This window comes from Ciona robusta, chromosome 3 (assembly GCF_009617815.1).
Source record: "Ciona robusta chromosome 3, ASM961781v2".
Lineage (NCBI taxonomy): Eukaryota > Metazoa > Chordata > Ascidiacea > Phlebobranchia > Cionidae > Ciona > Ciona robusta.
The window spans coordinates 1,872,165-1,890,515 of NC_143237.1; the positions used below are offsets into that span (position 1 = coordinate 1,872,165).

Below are 18,351 nucleotides of genomic sequence, written 5' to 3' on the forward strand. Positions count from 1 at the left end.
CGTGGAAAACTTAGTTCTTACAGCATGCGAGGACGAAGATACGTTATTGGCGTTAACCAATCCTACTTGGAAGGAATTATTGAATGCAAGTTCATCTGTTGGAATAGTTAGAGACTTGGAATGGGCAAATTATTACGGATTTTACAACGAACATGTAATGTGCATGGCGCCTTTTTTCACCGTATACACGAGTAGGTCAGTTTACTTTACGATGTGCACAGTCACATTCAACCTGGTTTCATTCGCGTGGATCGCTTTCGCCTATATCTACATTGACTACAATACGTCCAGACAAACCTGCTTCCAGTTTGCGCTTTTCCGTTGCCAGTTTGTTTATGGGGGAGCAACAAACAGAGGAGTTATCACATCTCGAGAGGAGGAAGATCGGTCAATTCACCGAAAGATAGTTTTTGTCATCCTAGCAAATTTCGTGTGCTGGGTGCCGGTGTGTATTTTGTCAGTTTTCCACACTATATACTCCAGCACACTTGGCGGGCATGTGTCTTGCCGTTTCCACGAGTACGTTAACAAGTATCAGCCGCAGTACTCGGTGCTTGAGGTAGTGGTCGTACCCATTAACAGTATACTTAATCCTTACATATATTCTCTCTCATACTGGAGCGACATAAAACAAAACATACGGGGTCGGTTTCAGAGAAGACCTTAAATATTATAGTCCATGGTTTGTTCGTACTGTTGGCCAAATAAAACCTTTTCATTTTCGTAGTGTTTTCTATTTGAAATAAATAATCCGTTTTTTCAAATGTATTAAAACTATAGTATGCCATGTATATGTAGTGAGGTGGGGGAAGTGTGGACACCTTTTTATTCTATTTTCTCGACCGTTTGGTAGTAAACAAAAAATTATAAAACCGTATCCTCACAACTCCAATAGACCGCTATTACTCGTTTATTAGATTTTTGAATATTATGTGCTAAAGATGTCCCATCTTACCCCATAGTATTGTACTATTACGGTTGCTGCATTCGATGCCGAACTAAAATAAAATAGCAGGGTAACCATGAAATAATGTGAAAGAAATCGATCGGAATTACGCCTAGTTATTAACTAATTTTCAAAACCTAAACACGCAAACTAAAACAACTGTTCATATATAGTACATTATTCATCCAACGCCGCGACTCTACGATTAGCACTCGAAACGTAACCAAGAACAACAGGCTCGATACTCTTCCATTAATTTTGGGCGTGGGCATCCATTTTAAATGGATGACAAATCACATAACGGCCATTGCTACAACCCAATGGTCCCTAATGTGTTGACTTATAAATTGTCAGCTATACTTTTCAACCAAAATAAACCCCCCAAAAAAATACCACAAAGTTAAATTCCTGGTAACTCTTAAACAGGCATGAGGTGTATAGAACAGAACATCCGTGTTGTTGCGACTGTCGTTGCCCCTCCATTCTAAATAGGTTACATTTACTCAATCATTCATTCACATCATCAGTACTAAACTACAATTTCGATTTATTAAATCGACGAACGGAGTAATGGTGGATTGGGTAGCTAACTTTTTCCTCACACGACATTTCCGCCAATATTTTTCCAACCACGGGAGAAGTCTTGAAAGCATGGCCTGTGTTAAAAACATTTGCTTTGCTCAATATACCAATTTAGTGGTAGTCTTATGTCACGTTACAAAATTTTGAAATAAAAAAAGAAACTTCGCTTGTATTTTTTAACTGCTGATTGGTGGAAAAGTTACTGCCTAAAACAGGATTGGGGGTGGGGAAGATGGGTCACCTTTTCACTCTATTTTTTCGTCCCTTTTGGTAGTAAACAAAGGACATTCAGAAAATTATAAAATCGTATCCTCGCGACTCCTATATATACCGTTATTTAATTGTTTAAAACATCATCAGGATTTTTGGATATTATGTGCTAAAGGTGTCCCATCTTCCCTCACCCTACTATATAGGATTTCTACTAAACAGGTTACATATACGTGCATCACCAAAAGAGAATTTAGGAAAAGACGTGGAATCGCAAGTATTTAAACTAACCCGACATTCCCGCAGCAAATATGATGTTGTTATGCATCGGATGACGATCCAGAATATAATCTTTATCTGGGGAATCCTGATTCATGCAGCATTTAAATTAACTCAATGTAGGTTTTAAGAGTAGAATCCAAACTCACTGTTATGATGCAAGTTTCAACAAGCGAAGTTTTAGACTCGAGTAGGGGAAAGTGATTAGTGGCTGTTTGCGTTCATGTTACAGAAATTTTATTCCCAAAAAAGTGTTTAAAACATTTAGTTTTCTCTATAGAAAAATCATAACATAAAACAGAAATATTTATTCAACCGGCTTCTATAGTCGCACCTTACTCAAAGCTTTAATATCCTAATCTTTCTATGGAAAATTTTAAACGTTTGGAATTAAAATAAGAAATTATAATAATTTAACTAACCCGACATTCCCGCAGCAAATGCGATGTTCCGATGCATCGGATGACGATCCAGAATATAATCTTTATCTGGAGAATCCTGATTCATGCAGCATTTAAATTAACTTAATTTAGGTATTAAGAGTAGAATCCAAACTCACTGTTATGATGCAAGTTTCAACAAGCGAAGTTTCACACTCGAGTAAGGGAAAGTGATTTTGAATAAACTTTGTCAATTCTTCCGTTTTCTTTCGTTGAATCTCATTTTCTTGATGAGGTTGCGGCTGGTCTCGTTCATTTGGATCAATTGGAAAGTAGTGATGATAACAAAACTGTGGTGGAATGATGTTGTAAACAAATTAATGCGTGGTGGAAGAGTGGTTAGTGCGCCTACTTCCTCTAGCCCAGAGGATACGGGTTCGGAGCTCGACGTAACTTCATTTGTCGGAGCGTGTGTGGTGTGGTAAGACACTAACGGCTAAGAGGATAAATATGTTACATTCATTCGTGTTTGTTTTTCTCTATGTATATGTATTATATTACCTTAAAATAGCCGGGGTATTCATCTGAAGGAATGCCATACATATATCCACCGTCTTCCGCATAACCAATCAAGTTAGGAAACCCAGCAACCGAAGAAAAGGCGCCAACGCTTCGTTCTTTCCAGTAAGTCACCGTTACTTTCCCGGGCTAATTCAAATCATTACTCTATGAAAAATCACATTACATCAATGTAGCATCTCACCATAATCGGCAACTGGAGACCGAGTGGTTTAAGAAGTTCATTCGCCCATGGTCCGCATGTAAGAACCACCGATCTGCATTTGTAAACATTCTTGTTCGTTCGAACTCGCACTATATCTTGATTCACAGGTTCGATGCTCAAAACTTTCTCCTGGTCGCGTACTACACCACCGGACTTCTTTATTTCACTCTGAAGATGAAATGTTTCTTTAGTAAGCACAGTTAAAACGCTCATCATAAATAATACCTGAATCGACATAAGACACCTGTCAGCATTAAGAACGGCCCCCGATGGTTCAATTACCGCCTGTGTTATTTTCAAATATAAAATACTTCACACGTGTTCAAGTCTGTAGTTTGAGCATTATTTCTTACGTCATACTCATCGTTAAACTTGAGTCCAAATCTTGTGTTAAGTGATTCACTGTCCAGTGTTGAATGCGGAATACCAAGTTTCTCACACCATCTTCTTACTTTAGCAACGTGACCATATTTTACTTTAGATATTGATAGATGACCCGTAGTTCTAAATATTATACGTGATGGAAAATAATATAAAGCAAAATAACCTTATTATTGAGCAACTGACTTCATAAATGCAACTCCGCTAGATGTCTCCATATGCTCCCATAATTTATACGCCTCTGGCATCATAGCAGCGTAATGTTCGTCGACGTAGGATTTTCTTAATATTCTTGAATGACCGTGTGAACTACCACGGGTGTGTAGTAACGGGAACTATAAAACATAAAAAAATACTGTGATTCATGCTGGCTATGGTATGAATGAATAAATGCAACTTGTTTTATCCTGGTGTGACGCGTAAACGACAACCGTTATAACACAAGTGTTTATTCACACATCGCATAAACAATATAGTATGCTGAGGTAAGTTGGGACATGGGGTAAGATGGGATGTATTTTTTTCGTTTGAAATTGGGGTAAGATGAGATATCTGGAGGTAAAATTGGATGTATTTCTACTCTTTTTACGGTTACCTATTTGGTAACGGACGAAATAAATGTTACAGTGCTGTTCGACACACGGTTCAATAATGTTACAGTGCAGTAACCACACGTTCCAACAAAGTGCGCGGCATTTTCTCGTCCCACTTGGTAGTAAACCATGGCCTACTAAAGATATATCTATATCTAATATAGTAGGGTGGGGAGGATGGGACACCTTTAGTACGTAATAACCAAATATTTAGATCGTGTTTTAAACAATTAACAATGGTATATGGGAGTCGGAAGGATACAGTTCTGTGATTTGCTACCAAATGTGACGAGAAAATAGAATGAAAAGGTGTCCCATCTTCCCCCACCTTACTCCATATTCTAACGGCTCCCATAGAGCGTTAGTAATTGTTCAAAACACGATCAAGATATTTAGATATAAGCAGCTAAAGGTGTCTCATATTCCCCCACCCTACTATATATTGAAATTCGATGTTTATTACAACACTTTTTCAATTGCTGAAGAATGAATAGCTGTTAATTAGCTTACTGCGGCTGCAATGGTTGCAGTGAACGATGAATGTGCTCTATGGAATATTGTGGATATATACTTAGGGATGCTACGCGTGAATGTCGATTGCAATCCATTTATTTAAAAACATGGTGTTATACTCGTTACGATTATACGCATACAAGGGGCGATTTTAGTTTTATGATATAGAAGGGTGGGGGAAGATTAGACACATTTGGCACAGATTATCTAAATATACTAATCGTGTTTTAAACAATTAATAACGGTATACGGGAGTCGTAAGAATACGGTTTTGAAATTCTTCAAATGTTTTTTTTACTGCCAAACGGAATGAGAAACTCGAATAAAACGGTGTCCCATCTTACCCCCATCCTCTTCTATTATTTCTCATAAGAATACAAGTTAAGGCGATATTATTTAGGACCTTCACGAACCTGTTCGAGAAGCAAAGTTGATCTGCCACGCTTTGCAAGATGGTACGCAGTCCAACTACCAATGATGCCAGCCCCGACAACAATAACGTCGAATTCTTCCATCTAACTACCAGCACAACAAACCAAAACTAACTTGATGCTCAGTCTATGCGACCTAATACTGTATAACATAGGTTATACACGCAGCAGCCAGCCTTATACTTGCCTTTTCGGTACTGTGGTTCACATTAACGCCAAGTTTAATATGTACCAATCGGAAGATTATTTTAAAAATATAAGTCTAAAAATGTCTCACATTGCTCTGTAGTACATATGGTACAGGCGCCTGTTTTCATTTTGTCGAGCAACTCCAACAGGCGTGCTTCGATCACACATGACTTCCGGTGCTAATTTTGTGGCAGTTTTAATAAATTAAACGGAAATTAACGCCAGATACAACATGATCAATTACCTTCCTTTATCTACCGTTGTCCAAATAATTAATTTATTTCTTACAACAATAACTTAATTTCTTGGGTAACTGCATTGCGCAAATATATCTTTGCTCGCCTATTTGGGTGTATTTCATTTACTTTCTTATATGCCACTGTCTTTGTACATTAACTTTAAAACAAAATTACCCGCTGAACGATGTTGTCTCCCAAATAGACCTCCCGGCGCGTTACCTATAAAACGCAAATCGAAACTATAAATATATAAATAGATTTATTTTGTGCTTTTGGTCACGGAAACTAGGTTCGGAAAATTAATAAAAGCGAACAGGCGAAAAGAAAACAGCGGATTGTACCCGAGCAGTTCTCTCCTGTGTTGCAACGCCTCCATCGCATTTGTATTCCCTTATCGCAAGACGCGCTGCATTCGCTCCAAGGCGACCATTGCCTCGAAGTGCTTCCGGATATCTCTTCAGTAGCTTTTACTGCAAAGGTCAGTTGTTCAATGAAAAGTTTTGCTTAATTTAGAAACTCTATACTTGTTTAGAGTAACGTTTGAATTTACTGTTACAGCAGCAGCAGCAGAATATATTATTATCAGATAGAATCTAGAAAGAAATTTAGAAAAGTCTGTGAATCATGTATTACCCTATTAATATATGAATGTATGTAATATTCACTTACAGACAAGTTGGGCGAAATCTACAGGGTTATTTTACCAATGCCATAGCTATTTCGGTTTCAGCTGTATCGCATATAGTATACCGTAGGCGTGGGGTAAGATGGTATACTGTAAGTACGCAATAAATCCCATATTTCGGAAAACCTGGAAAAGGGTATGAGACTATATCTCATCTTACCCCTATATTATGACATCTTATTAACAGTAAAATCACTATGTCTTTCGCTGTGCCAATGCAGAAATCACGTATTTAGAGATATAGGCACATACTAACAATAAGTACATATTGACACAATGTAGTTTTACTAAGGCTTAGAATTAGTTCAATTGATTTTCTATAAGCCAACAGTTTCCTATTTTTCGGTGGGGTGATTTTGTTATCTCTGGTTGTAGTTTGTTAGTTATACATTATACCCAATCACCAGCTTACTACCGTCGGCTCCCATATAGACAGTTATGCAGCATAGTTTTGTAAGTGAGAGTCCACTGTTTTCTTAGTTATACAGTTTTTATTTACAAAGAATACCACAAAAACTATTTATTGGGTGTAAATTTTATTGAAAATCAACTTGCATGGGCGTGATTTGGACTCTTTAAAGTGTAATAATATTAATTAGATTGCAACTGACAACTTCTTTGCTCATTATCTCACAGTAAGTAACATAGAAAGATTTACAAGTTCCAACTGTTGCTCTATCTAATCACGTATACCAAGTGTTCAACATACGCCAGAAGTGTCAATCAAATATACGTAATATCCGCAGTCTGCAGTGCTCTAGGCTACATAGTCTCATAAAGGAAGAGATAACTCGCACTATGGTTATTTTGTTTTTCCAGTTGATTTACGAATCTTATCTTAATGGCTGATAACTGCTTACTGTGGCATATAAGAGTTTACCAATTTACGAACGTGTTATTTAGCATAAAGTGTGCTCTATTTATATATATTTATAGTCAAATTAAATGTTTTCCATGTTTATCACAGTGACCGTATCGTTATATATAGTAATGGCTGTAATGACAGTGAAAGAAGTTTCCGCCATAACAGCATTGGTAACATTTATGTTAGTCAACCGATACCTTACGTTTGGTGCTGTTCAAATCACTGGGTTTGCCTGCTACCTCAAACAAGGCATAAGCATGGTAGTGTATTACTTTGGAAGCTGTATCGGAGGTCCAATAGTCGGTGCTTCAGGTAGAGTAGTAATGCGTATTGATGTGGTCGTACCGTTTGCGTATTTCGAAATACAGACTGGCACGCAGCGATCCCTTTTTAGTTCAATAAAATCGTTCTGTTTCGCTGCGGTGCGAAGTACTTGCATAAGCGCACATCTAAGAAATTCGCATTAACCCATAATTGAAGTACAACAGAGCGATCTGATTGTTTTTAAACGGGAATGGCGGCCTATGGCATTCTGTACTCTAGTTTTGTAGCTATAATTCCACTCTCTTCGTTGTTTAAATTTATTCGATCTTTGTTAGCTTATGTTTAAAGAGATGAATGAAATTTACGCCTGCTCTATATGTTTATGTATAGTCATACCGTTTGCATGTTAACAAGGATGATATGTTATTACAGCTACTACATTGGCGACCGTTCTGTGGAGTGCAGTCATTGGCATCAAAGTATATTGTATTGAACTTCTTTGGGGCTTCAGTTTTAACCTGATCACGGGTTACTTTTACGAACACTTAGTAAAATGGGGTTCTTCAGTTAAATCGTGTGAGGAGTTACCGCTTCCTGAAATATGTCGTGCAATATTTTAACTAAGTGTCAGCTTTTAAAACGTCGGTACATATCAAGACTCGGGTCCAAGGTATTTGTATAAGACACATGAGTTTCATCGGGGCCGATTTTACCTTCTTACTCTGTTTTCTGTATTTGTTGAACTATACATGTTGTTATTTTATCTATTGTAAATTGGTTTTTTACCTGTTTTAAATTAGCATGGAAACGAAATATACCATTAATGCCCAGTGCTATATACTGTATTGATGCATTTTTGTAGTTTTATTATGTTCTATTCCGTGTCATTTTAACACATAGAGAAAGATACATGCATATCTTTATATATATATATGAACACACTGTACAAGTTATGTCTGTTTCTATGTATATTTACATATATTATTAAACTTTACAAGTTATTTTAAATATTGTACATAGTGTACACATTCTACCACGATACTATCAAAATATAATGTATATATTTATGTAAGATTTGTCATATGTGTGTTTAGTCGTCTTTTCTTTTTAGCAATCGCGTTTCGTAGTTGAACTTTTACTTCCTGTGGAAAATACAATTCATTTAAGTTATGGCTGATGTTTTAATCAAAATAAGCGTTCAAAACGGGTGTAGTAGGTGGGGTAAGATGGTACATGCTTTAATTCACTTTTATTTATTTGGTAGTAAACAAAAATGACTTACAAAAATATATACCTGTATCCTCACGACACGTAAAGAGCGTTGTTAATTGTTAAAAACACGTTTAGGAAATATCGGACATTGTATGCTAACGCACGGCCTACTAGAGAAACGACCTGATAATTCTTATTTTATCTCTAGTAGGCCGTGGACTAACGGTAACCAGTTTACCCCACAATAATAAATATGTTGGATCTTTGTATCAATATATTATTTACCTGGATATTTGACATGACGTTGTGGTACATGAGTTCTCTTAATTGGTCAAAATGGTAATCCGTGTAACTGAAGTAATGGGTTTTGTAAGAGTTGCCTTCATCGAAGACTGGAAAGTCGTTGAACGGTTTATCATCTGTTGCAATGTTTAACGTTTTAGAATAGTTAAGTGATCAAACGCGCCTGTCTGTCCCAGAGTTTGATATGTTGGTACTATTGTGGACATATGTGTCCTTAGTACTTGACAGCAATTGCTGTAATTCAATTGTCCCTTATTGTTGTCAAAATTGTAACCCATAAAGGAGAAAAAAAAACTAGTCACAAATTTGGCGTAACTCGTAAGCGGGCACGAGGTAACAAAACGACCTTCTCTGCCTCGCCACGCAAGAATATGCAACTTAGATTCGTTTTACGTTCAATTATTTAATTGTATTTTACCTGGAGGAGTGGCTGTCGATCTTGGTTGGTAATCTTTAAGGTTCCGAAATCCTTTATTGCAAAGAGTGAACCACAGAACGGTTGGACAATCGTCTTCATTGCTTTCGAACACTTGAAATTCTTTCGGGGGAGAATTCGCTATTTTCTTGAAATCGATCGGTGGGAACTTTATTCCTTGAGCCTTGGCGTGCTCAGCAGACTGCAGGAGGGACTTTGACAAAATAAAATTGATTTAGATATAAATAAATGAATCGATCTTAATTGTCCTCGCTCACCCAGATAAAGGGCAGGCGTTACAACATGGATGTTCTGTTTCATACACCTCGTTGCTGCTCACATGTTACCACGTATTTAACTTTGTGGATAATTGCTCCTTTTATGACTGGCTGCCTATTTAGTGACCACTGAGTTGGAGTAATTGTCGTTAAGTATTTTGTCTTAAAGACACAGATACCCACATTGGTTGCAACTTTGAGCATTGAACCAGTATCCAGCACCTTTTACATGCTGACGAGCGTTCTAATTCCCAACCTTTATGCAACGGCGCTATAGCAATGTGCCATTCCATCTAACATTATTAAAAGCTTACCATATAGTCAAAACTTGAATCCGAATCGTTACTACTGCAGTCGATCACTAAAACCAGATCTGAAAATCTTTGTGGTCGAATAACCGGTTCAGTACACACGTTTTTCAAAATACCTGAAAATGTCATTACGAAAAGTAGGTTGTGGTAAGATGGGACACATCCTCATTTTATTTTTCGACCCATTTGTAAGCAGACAGTTAAGATTTGGTGGTAAAGAATTAAAAAACCGTATCATTACGACTTTCAAAAAGCGTTGTTAGTTTTTTTTAAATACGATCAAGACAACTAAACAATATTTGTTAAAGTTGTCCCACCTTACCCCACAGTACTGTATAAATTGTTTGTAGCAAGCCGAGGATATGTTACCTGCATCACATAGTGATATAGTGGTCTCACTTGTGCTTATCGGATCCAAACCTGCGGCAGTAGTAGTTGTTTCCTCTTCCTCGCTCGGGGCTAATTAAGATCAACAATTTAATTGGCGTCTGTTTGTATAAGCTAATAAAAATTAAGTGGTGAATAATATCAAGGCCGCGCCTGTACTACCCCAGAGGTTACGGATTCGAAGCTCTGCGTTGCTATCATATTTGACGTGTGTCAATTGGCAAGAGTTTTAAAGGTATTTGCGCTAATACAGTGGTTCCTGGGTTGCCTAAATTGTCAGCCATACATTAAAACAACTACTCGTACGGTTACATACGTGGTAACTCTTAATCATTCATAGGTGTATGTCATGCGATTCATACAAAGTCTAAGATTTGAAATGTAAAAGCATTAGTTGCTGTGCATATACCTGCTAATGGATTCAGCATCGTTGACTTGATTGAGTTGAAGTTGTATGCAAAGTTGAATATCTTTCCAACACGGCCAATGAACGAAGTTCGATCGTAAAAGAAACTTTTATGTCTATTTGTGGAAAATGATAAGATTATGGTTATTAATTAACACATTAACAAATTATTTTATTGATATCTTTGAAAAGCATAGCGAATAACATAGTTTTGAATCAACGAAGAAAAGTGAATCAATAGCAAAACGGCAGTCCTTAAAACACGCTATGAATAAAAGGTATGAGGAAGCGAGTCAGTTTTCAAGCGTGGCTGTTGAACCGAAAAATATAAATTAATTAATACCTGAGCTTATTCACTAAGATAGTTTCAATTCCTTGCTTTCCTTGGTTGTTCCCACGATCGTTAAGCAACCTTTCATTCACAGATTCTTCGAACCTTCTTTCGCTACCAGCAGCGTCAAATATCTAAAGGTAAATAAAGCATTTACAATAATTCTACCAATACTCAATAGGTATTTACGCCATGTTATACCCAGCGTTGCTTTTCTATTCTTACCTTTTTGGAAAGTCTACGAACAAGATTTGTAGCTCTGCTTTTCAAGTTTTCTAAATATAATCAAAATCAGTATCAAAACATGAATGAAAAAATAAAAGGATTAAATCTTAAATGATTGAATGAATGAATGCAGCTCAATTATCCTCTCGTGGCGGGGCAAGAACAGTTGTTATAACACTAACGTGTGTTTCATACGCCTCATGCCCACTTACGATAATTAGCATGATTACTACTCACCTATAAAATCTACGAAGGACGCACTCTCCTCCCCACCGTCATCGATGTAGTTCTTCAATATGATCCCGAACGCGTTACCAGTGCAGCCCATATGGAAATGTAATGGAAGTTCGGGACATTTTCGTGCCAGGAATCCTCCGTTCCACACCGAGCCGCAAGTGTCAGGGGAAAAACCCATCCCAAACTCTGGGAACGCGACCTCGTGTGGTGTGATTTCCATGTAAGCTACAATACGACTAAGGGTAAGTACTATATAGTGTAAGATGGATACCGTTGGCACATAATATCTTAGATTTATGATCGTGAAGATACGTATATATTTCTGTGAACATTCTATGTTTACTACCAAATAGGAAATAAAAACTAAGACAATGATACGTGATACCCCAACCTTCTATACAGATACTAAGATTCATATAATAAGATGGGAGAAGATGGGACACTATTTCATTCTATTTTCTCGACCTATTTGGCAGTAAACAAAATACATTTAAAAAATTATAAAACTGTATCCTCACGGCTCCAATAAATTATTGTTAATTGTTTAAAATACGATCAGGATATTTGGTTATTTTGTGCTAAGTGTGTCCCATCTTCCCCCACCCTACTATATGTTTGTTTTTTTCCTATTTTAAACTTACCATTATATTGACTTGTAGGTGTGTCACTTTTAACGTGCATGGATACAAATATCGGATAAGGTACTTTCCCATCTTCTACGTAAGGCACCAGTTCAGATACCAACGAGTCGACCTAATTGGAATAAGTGTAACTTGCTGATTCTCTCGTGGCGCTTCAATGACAGTCGTTTAACACGGCTATTTTGTTTCAAACACCTCGTGTTCGGGTACAGTTACCACATATATGTAGCATTGTGGTTAGGGTTATTTTTTCAGATATATACCATTGTACCACTGGTCTCGGTTTCAATCTAAAAAAGCATAAAACCTGAGCCTTAATTAGCATGCAAAAAATACTAAACCTTTTCTTTTAACAGTTGTTGGCCAACAGAGAACCCAAAAAAGTCAACGAACGTAGCAGGCAATCCGTGTTTTACCTTTTCCAAGCTTAATTTCCTGGAATGTAGCAGTGTATATTGAGACATGGGAATGTAAAAATATTTAACCATTTCTTTTAAACAAATTACGTGTGTTTTGCTAGATGGGGAAGATTGAAGAAATATCTGTATAAACTTTTTTTCATTGATCGTCGAAGACTTTTGTGCACTCGATCTATTTCTGAATCATGCATCCCGGATAGAGCATAAGCAGTGTACAGGTACCTGGGTGGTGTTTATGTAATTAGTTTGATATATAGTACTTTGGAGTAAGATGAATACCTTTAGCACATAATATCCCATATTTCCTATTCCATTTTTTTCAATAATTAACGCTTTTTAAGTCGTGAAGATATGGCTATATATTCCGGTAAATATTCGTTGTTTAATACAAATGGGGCAGAAAATTAATCTCATGAAATAACTAAAAAGGCTTTGTGGTGACGTGTTTGAAACTTCGGTGGTGCCTTTAGATCTCATTTAAGCATCTCTATTCATAAACGTTTGATTTTTCGTTGATGGACCCCTTTAGGTTTGAAAATCTGAGATAAAGTTACCATGCAGATCCTGAAATTCCAGACACGTATGTAAAAGCATCGGAGATCCCCGCATCACGGAAAGCCTCCATGGCTCCACACATACCAATGATAGCTCTGTATCCACCACCCGAACCAACAAGAGAAATGACCGGCGTCTAAAACAAATGGTTTTCGAAACTTTCTACGAACTCAGGTGACACAGTAGGGTGAGGAAAGATGGGACACCTTTAAACTCTATTTTCTCATCCCATTTAGAAGTAGAAAAGATCATTCAAAGAATTATAAAACTATATCCTCACGACACCTATAGACCAGAAATGCAGATCAAAAACAACACTTTCTACAATCATAGATGATATACGAAACAGTGAAGATGTAGAACCCTAGTACAAATTGAATATTTAGTCTACAATCCTTTTGTAGACTGTATACGTCGTTTTATTAACAGTTGACTTGTTTAAAGTGCAGATTATGTATTCTATATAGGAGGGTCCTTGACGATGTATGAGATTTAAGCCAGATTTGGCCCAATACCCCCAAAGTGTGTTTATTGTTATTTTACCGAACATTCAGAACACGGAAGTTATTTGCTTACGTCATCCGGAGAGGTTACCACATCCGGTTCGAGCTGAAGAATCTTCTGCAAGGCTTCCCTTACGTTCATGAGGCGCCTTCTTCTAAACTCTTTCTCTTTTTCATGCAGGCCGAAGCTATAACGTAGATCCGGTGTTTCCCTGTTTTACTTCAGCTGGTAAACGTTCGCTCAATTTAAACTAAAACTTACCTGAGAAAACGAGAAATTTCCAAATCGACTTCACCGTTCTAAAACATAGGGAAATATGATTTTAACTTTTAAACCAGTGTTGTAATACCAACCCCATCAAAATCCAGAGTTTCAGATCGAATAGACCCAAGTTCCACTTGTGCGGCGTCGAACACCTTTTCCCCCAATACGTCATCAAACACAATATCCTCGTCTAGCAGGCGCACCTTATAAAAACAGGTATATTTGAACTAATGAATATAGAAAAATAAATGGAACCTAATTGTATACCCCCGTCCGGTGGGGCAACGAGGGTCTTTATAAAAAAATTGTGCTGTTTCATACGCCATGCCAGCTTACCATATACTACGTAGATTTAAAATACGAACCAATTTTATTAAACGCAATAATTGACGATACAGTTTTCAACTTACCTTTATCAGAAAGTCGCTGTCAGAACTGTTTTCTGGAAATACGAATTGAAATTTTTCGTTGATTTCTGCTGTAGCGGAATCGTCAACGGCAATTGTGGAATATTTTTGATTGACAGCTGGACAACTAACATGAATGCACGGGTCTGGTGTGTCAACTGTATCAACACGAAGCGGTAAGTTTTAATTAACTATTTATATAGTAGGGTGGAGAAGATGGGACGCCTTTTCATTATATTTTCTCGTCACAATTGGTAGTAAACAAAGAACATTCAAATATAAAACCGTATCTTCACAACTGCCATAGACTGTTGCTGATTGTTTAAAACACGACCAGGATGTTTGGATATTATGTGGTAAAGGTGTCCCGTTTTTCCACCCAACTACACAAAATAAAGCCACTCACGCATGTCTTGAAAGTAAGATATCGAGACATTACGACATCTTAAGACTTTTACTCCGACCACAATTACTGGTTTAAAAGGATTCTGAAATTAGAAGAAAACAATAATTAACCAAAAATCCTCACGTATAAAAATGACGGATTACAAACCTTAATTTGGGAATATAAGTTTTGATGAAAATCTTCCATTCCAGCAGCTTTTGCTTCAACTTTAAACGTGGTAAACTTATTTAGCAATGTCTTGTGGTAAGGGCACTATTGCATTTTAAAGCTGCGTGTGATAAAAGTGACTGAAATTCCCGGATATTATAGTGAAGTCAATTAAGGAAGTAACGTTACGTCTTTTTGGTGCTTGAATAAAATGAACGTATATTTTTGGTGGTGGACAATTTAGAACTTGACCCTTTCCATTCAAGCGAAACTATTTTCGATATCACAATACTTGTGAATTGGAAGTAGCAGTCATTGCGTGCGTTGTAAAATCTCAAGGGTGACAATAATACGGTTCACTGGGCTGATATTAAACTTACAGTATAATGTGGCCACCTAACGCTTTATTCCAGTACAGAATGGTAAATAAAACGCCCGCTGCTGCGTACATTGGCTTTAGTATGCAGTAGTTCTGCACTAGTTAGTTTTGGTTCAGGTTAGTTTTGGTTTGTTGTGCTGGTAGTTAGATGGAAGAATTCGACGTTATTGTTGTCGGGGCTGGCATCATTGGTAGTTGGACTGCGTACCATCTTGCAAAGCGTGGCAGATCAACTTTGCTTCTCGAACAGGTTGGTGAAAGTTGTAAGAAATGTAGTCTTAACTTATGGTCTTGCAGTAAACGTATACCCTGCAACTTATAACATGCCAGTTTACAACTATAGGTATAAAATGTGTAATAGGTAGTCATGTTTAAAATAATGCATTGCAATCGGCGCAAGTTACGTATAGAGTGCATACAGTAGTTCAATTGCTCTTGCTGCACAACGAGCGCTACAATTACAGAGTTAACGTATACAGTATAGCATGATCGAATGATTTCCTTACAGGCAGACAAATTGATTTCCGCATGTGTGAATGTTTTGATACATGTTACATAGGACGTTTACAGTGAGCCTGTGTTATTTGCACGCTTGGTTGAATCCTGGCTATGGTATATGCCCATTACAATGCACATGAGGTTAATATTTACCTACACGTGCTTGAGCTTGACGTTTACAAACCTGTGGTCTGTAAAAGCCACCTTGGTATTGGTATTGTAGTCAGTTATTAACTTTTAGTCTAAAAGGTATTTACGCGGCCTTACTGGTGTAAAGGTTTAAACATGTAAATTAATCTATTTTAACTGATTCCAGAAGACTCACAATAAAACATTAACATAAAAATAATGAATGAACGTAACTTGTTTATCCTTGTGGCGTAGTGATGACAGTCGTTATAACACGGGTGTTCTGTTTCATACACCCGCTTACGAGTTGATTTACTTATGTAACTTTGTATAGGTGCATATTTTAATAATTGTGATAACGAATAGGGGACGATTTTGGTGAAGTGTTTTATCCTTGGACACACACGTAACTTAGCAGCGTCGAGCCTCGACCTTTCCCTGCAGGTACATCACAGTTTTCCTTTTTATGTTTCATAGTTCCCGTTGCTACACACCCGTGGTAGTTCACACGGTCATTCAAGAATATTAAGAAAATCCTACGTCGACGAACATTACGCTGCTATGATGCCAGAGGCGTATAAATTGTGGGAGCATATGGAGACATCTAGCGGAATTTCATTTATGAAGTAAGTTGCTCAATAATAAAGTTGTTTTGCTTTATATTATTTTCCATCACGTATAATATTTAGAACTACGGGTCATCTATCAATATCTAAAGTAAAATATGGTCACGTTGTTAAAGTAAGAAGATGGTGTGAGAAACTTGGTATTCCGCATTCAACACTGGACAGTGAATCACTTAACAAAAGATTTGGACTCAAGTTTAACGATGAGTATGACGTAAGAAATAATGCTCAGACTACAGACTTGAACACGTGTGAAGTATTTTATATTTTGAGATAACACAGGCGGTAATTGAACCATCGGGGGCCGTTCTTAATGCTGACAGATGTCTTATGTCGATTCAGGTATTATTTATGATGAGCGTTTTAACTGTGCTTACTAAAGAAACATTTCATCTTCAGAGTGAAATAAAGAAGTCCGGTGGTGTAGTACGCGACCAGGAGAAAGTTTTGAGCATCGAACCTGTGAATCAAGATATAGTGAGAGTTCGAACGAACAAGAATGTTTACAAATGCAGATCGGTGGTTCTTACATGCGGACCATGGGCGAATGAACTTCTTAAACCACTCGGTCTCCAGTTGCCGCTGACAGTGAGTAAACTACATTGATGTAATACAGTCTACATTCGGGAAACAACGTCTGAAGGAGTCCGTGGAGTAGCACTGTGGGTGTCGGGGGAATGAGCCAATTATTCTGGTTCAAATCTTAAGTTCCACGGCTTGTATTGCTACAAGAAATCGCCCACGTATATATAGAATACAATAGTAATTAGATTTGTGAGGATTAATTTTTCTCTAACAATGATCTTATGTTTGAATTCTCCCATAAAAAACTAACATTTTGTAGGTTGGCAAAGTCTTTGTAACCTACTTTAAAGAACGAAGCGTTGGCGCCTTTTCCTCCAATGCTGGCTTTCCTAATTTACTTTGTTATGTGAAGGAGGGGAATTACATGTATGGTCTTCCTTCAGATGAATATCAAGGCTTATTCAAGGTACTACAATGCATCAATGTTAAGCTTTATACAAATGAATGAGTGAATGTAATATTTTCATCGTCTTGGTGCAGCGGTTCAGTGTCTTAGCCAAAGACATATACACGCCGCGTCGAGCCTCGAACCCGTATCCTCTGGGCTAGAGGCAGTAGGCGGACAAACCGCCGTTCCACGACGCATTAATTTGTTTACAATATCATTCCACCGCAGTTTTGTTATCATCACTACTTTCCAATTGATCCAAACGAACGAGACAAGCCGCAACCTAATCAAGAAAATGAGATTCAACGAAAGAAAACGGAAGAATTGACAAAGTTTATTCAAAATCACTTTCCCTTACTCGAGTGTGAAACTTCGCTTGTTGAAACTTGCATCATAACAGTGAGTTTGGATTCTACTCTTAATACCTAAATTAAGTTAATTTAAATGCTGCATGAATCAGGATTCTCCAGATAAAGATTATATTCTGGATCGTCATCCGATGCATCGGAACATCGCATTTGCTGCGGGAATGTCGGGTTAGTTAAATTATTATAATTTCTTATTTTAATTCCAAACGTTTAAAATTTTCCATAGAAAGATTAGGATATTAAAGCTTTGAGTAAGGTGCGACTATAGAAGCCGGTTGAATAAATATTTCTGTTTTATGTTATGATTTTTCTATAGAGAAAACTAAATGTTTTAAACACTTTTTTGGGAATAAAATTTCTGTAACATGAACGCAAACAGCCACTAAACTGGTATCTTGAGCAAAGCAAATGTTTTTAACACAGGCCATGCGTTCAAGACTTCTCCCGTGGTTGGAAAAATATTGGCGGAAATGTCGTGTGAGGAAAAAGTTAGCTACCCAATCCACCATTACTCCGTTCGTCGATTTAATAAATCGAAATTGTAGCTTACATGCACGATTTACTGCATATAGTAGGAGATGGTAAGATT

At 37.2% G+C, this 18,351-nt stretch overlaps 4 protein-coding genes across 8 annotated transcripts; 2 read left to right on the forward strand and 2 right to left on the reverse strand.

Moving 5' to 3' along the window:
- Positions 1-1,473: 1,473 nt before the first annotated feature.
- Positions 1,474-5,224, reverse strand: LOC149737576 (peroxisomal sarcosine oxidase-like). 3 transcript variants are annotated; one of them, XR_016384687.1, is made up of 10 exons: positions 5,082-5,224; positions 3,749-3,897; positions 3,535-3,685; positions 3,407-3,466; positions 3,161-3,349; positions 2,959-3,105; positions 2,577-2,747; positions 2,440-2,515; positions 2,030-2,105; positions 1,474-1,602 (listed from the first exon to the last, which is right to left on the reverse strand). XR_016384687.1 is itself a non-coding variant. In XM_089875361.1 (9 exons), the coding sequence occupies exons 1-9, from the start codon at positions 5,181-5,183 to the stop codon at positions 1,481-1,483; spliced, it is 1,167 nt and encodes a 388-aa protein (XP_089731487.1). In that variant the 5' UTR covers positions 5,184-5,224; the 3' UTR covers positions 1,474-1,480. The 3 variants fall into 3 exon arrangements, 1 of the variants encoding a protein (XP_089731487.1); XR_016384688.1 differs by lacking the exon at positions 3,407-3,466; XM_089875361.1 differs by lacking the exon at positions 2,030-2,105.
- Positions 5,225-5,841: 617 nt separating this feature from the next.
- LOC149737577 (uncharacterized) lies at positions 5,842-8,511 on the forward strand. The gene is made up of 3 exons (XM_089875363.1): positions 5,842-6,005; positions 7,180-7,389; positions 7,774-8,511. Exons 2-3 carry the CDS (start codon positions 7,203-7,205, stop codon positions 7,959-7,961), a joined length of 375 nt encoding a protein of 124 aa, XP_089731489.1. The 5' UTR covers positions 5,842-6,005; positions 7,180-7,202; the 3' UTR covers positions 7,962-8,511.
- LOC149737578 (cytosolic phospholipase A2-like) lies at positions 8,346-14,916 on the reverse strand. Its single transcript, XM_089875352.1, has 19 exons — positions 14,790-14,916; positions 14,643-14,724; positions 14,240-14,394; positions 13,919-14,032; positions 13,827-13,864; positions 13,638-13,776; positions 13,061-13,197; positions 12,594-12,728; positions 12,429-12,522; positions 12,088-12,199; positions 11,447-11,671; positions 11,210-11,259; positions 10,997-11,118; positions 10,657-10,769; positions 10,230-10,319; positions 9,864-9,976; positions 9,275-9,485; positions 8,839-8,972; positions 8,346-8,483 (listed from the first exon to the last, which is right to left on the reverse strand). Exons 1-19 carry the CDS (start codon positions 14,826-14,828, stop codon positions 8,406-8,408), a joined length of 2,181 nt encoding a protein of 726 aa, XP_089731478.1. The 5' UTR covers positions 14,829-14,916; the 3' UTR covers positions 8,346-8,405.
- Positions 12,872-18,311, forward strand: LOC149737579 (peroxisomal sarcosine oxidase-like). 3 transcript variants are annotated; one of them, XM_089875360.1, is made up of 10 exons: positions 12,872-14,045; positions 14,249-14,412; positions 16,273-16,421; positions 16,485-16,635; positions 16,704-16,763; positions 16,821-17,009; positions 17,266-17,412; positions 17,623-17,793; positions 17,855-17,930; positions 18,186-18,311. In XM_089875360.1, the coding sequence occupies exons 3-10, from the start codon at positions 16,357-16,359 to the stop codon at positions 18,305-18,307; spliced, it is 981 nt and encodes a 326-aa protein (XP_089731486.1). In that variant the 5' UTR covers positions 12,872-14,045; positions 14,249-14,412; positions 16,273-16,356; the 3' UTR covers positions 18,308-18,311. The 3 variants fall into 3 exon arrangements, with proteins under 3 accessions (XP_089731486.1, XP_089731485.1, XP_089731483.1); XM_089875357.1 differs by lacking the exons at positions 12,872-14,045; positions 14,249-14,412 and adding an exon at positions 14,571-15,418; XM_089875359.1 differs by lacking the exons at positions 12,872-14,045; positions 14,249-14,412; positions 16,704-16,763 and adding an exon at positions 14,559-15,418.
- The last annotated feature ends 40 nt before the right edge of the window (positions 18,312-18,351 follow it).

Bases quoted from the DNA above. Each gene is read 5' to 3' on its own strand.
- LOC149737576 (XM_089875361.1), bottom strand. From the start codon at position 5,183: ATGGAAGAATTCGACGTTATTGTTGTCGGGGCTGGCATCATTGGTAGT. The intron at 3,350-3,406 runs GTATTATTTATG...TTTCATCTTCAG, and splicing joins GGTGTCTTATGTCGATTCAG to AGTGAAATAAAGAAGTCCGG. The intron at 2,516-2,576 runs GTGAGTTTGGAT...TGCATGAATCAG, and splicing joins TTGAAACTTGCATCATAACA to GATTCTCCAGATAAAGATTA.
- LOC149737577 (XM_089875363.1), top strand. From the start codon at position 7,203: ATGGCTGTAATGACAGTGAAAGAAGTTTCCGCCATAACAGCATTGGTA. The intron at 7,390-7,773 runs GTAGAGTAGTAA...ATGTTATTACAG, and splicing joins TCCAATAGTCGGTGCTTCAG to CTACTACATTGGCGACCGTT.
- LOC149737578 (XM_089875352.1), bottom strand. From the start codon at position 14,828: ATGGAAGATTTTCATCAAAACTTATATTCCCAAATTAAG. The intron at 12,729-13,060 runs GTAACTTTATCT...AACACCACCCAG, and splicing joins GGAATTTCAGGATCTGCATG to GTACCTGTACACTGCTTATG. The intron at 9,486-9,863 runs GTAAGCTTTTAA...ATTTTGTCAAAG, and splicing joins ATTCAAGTTTTGACTATATG to TCCCTCCTGCAGTCTGCTGA.
- LOC149737579 (XM_089875357.1), top strand. From the start codon at position 15,317: ATGGAAGAATTCGACGTTATTGTTGTCGGGGCTGGCATCATTGGTAGT. The intron at 17,010-17,265 runs GTGAGTAAACTA...AACATTTTGTAG, and splicing joins GTCTCCAGTTGCCGCTGACA to GTTGGCAAAGTCTTTGTAAC. The intron at 17,931-18,185 runs GTTAGTTAAATT...TTTTTAACACAG, and splicing joins ATTTGCTGCGGGAATGTCGG to GCCATGCGTTCAAGACTTCT.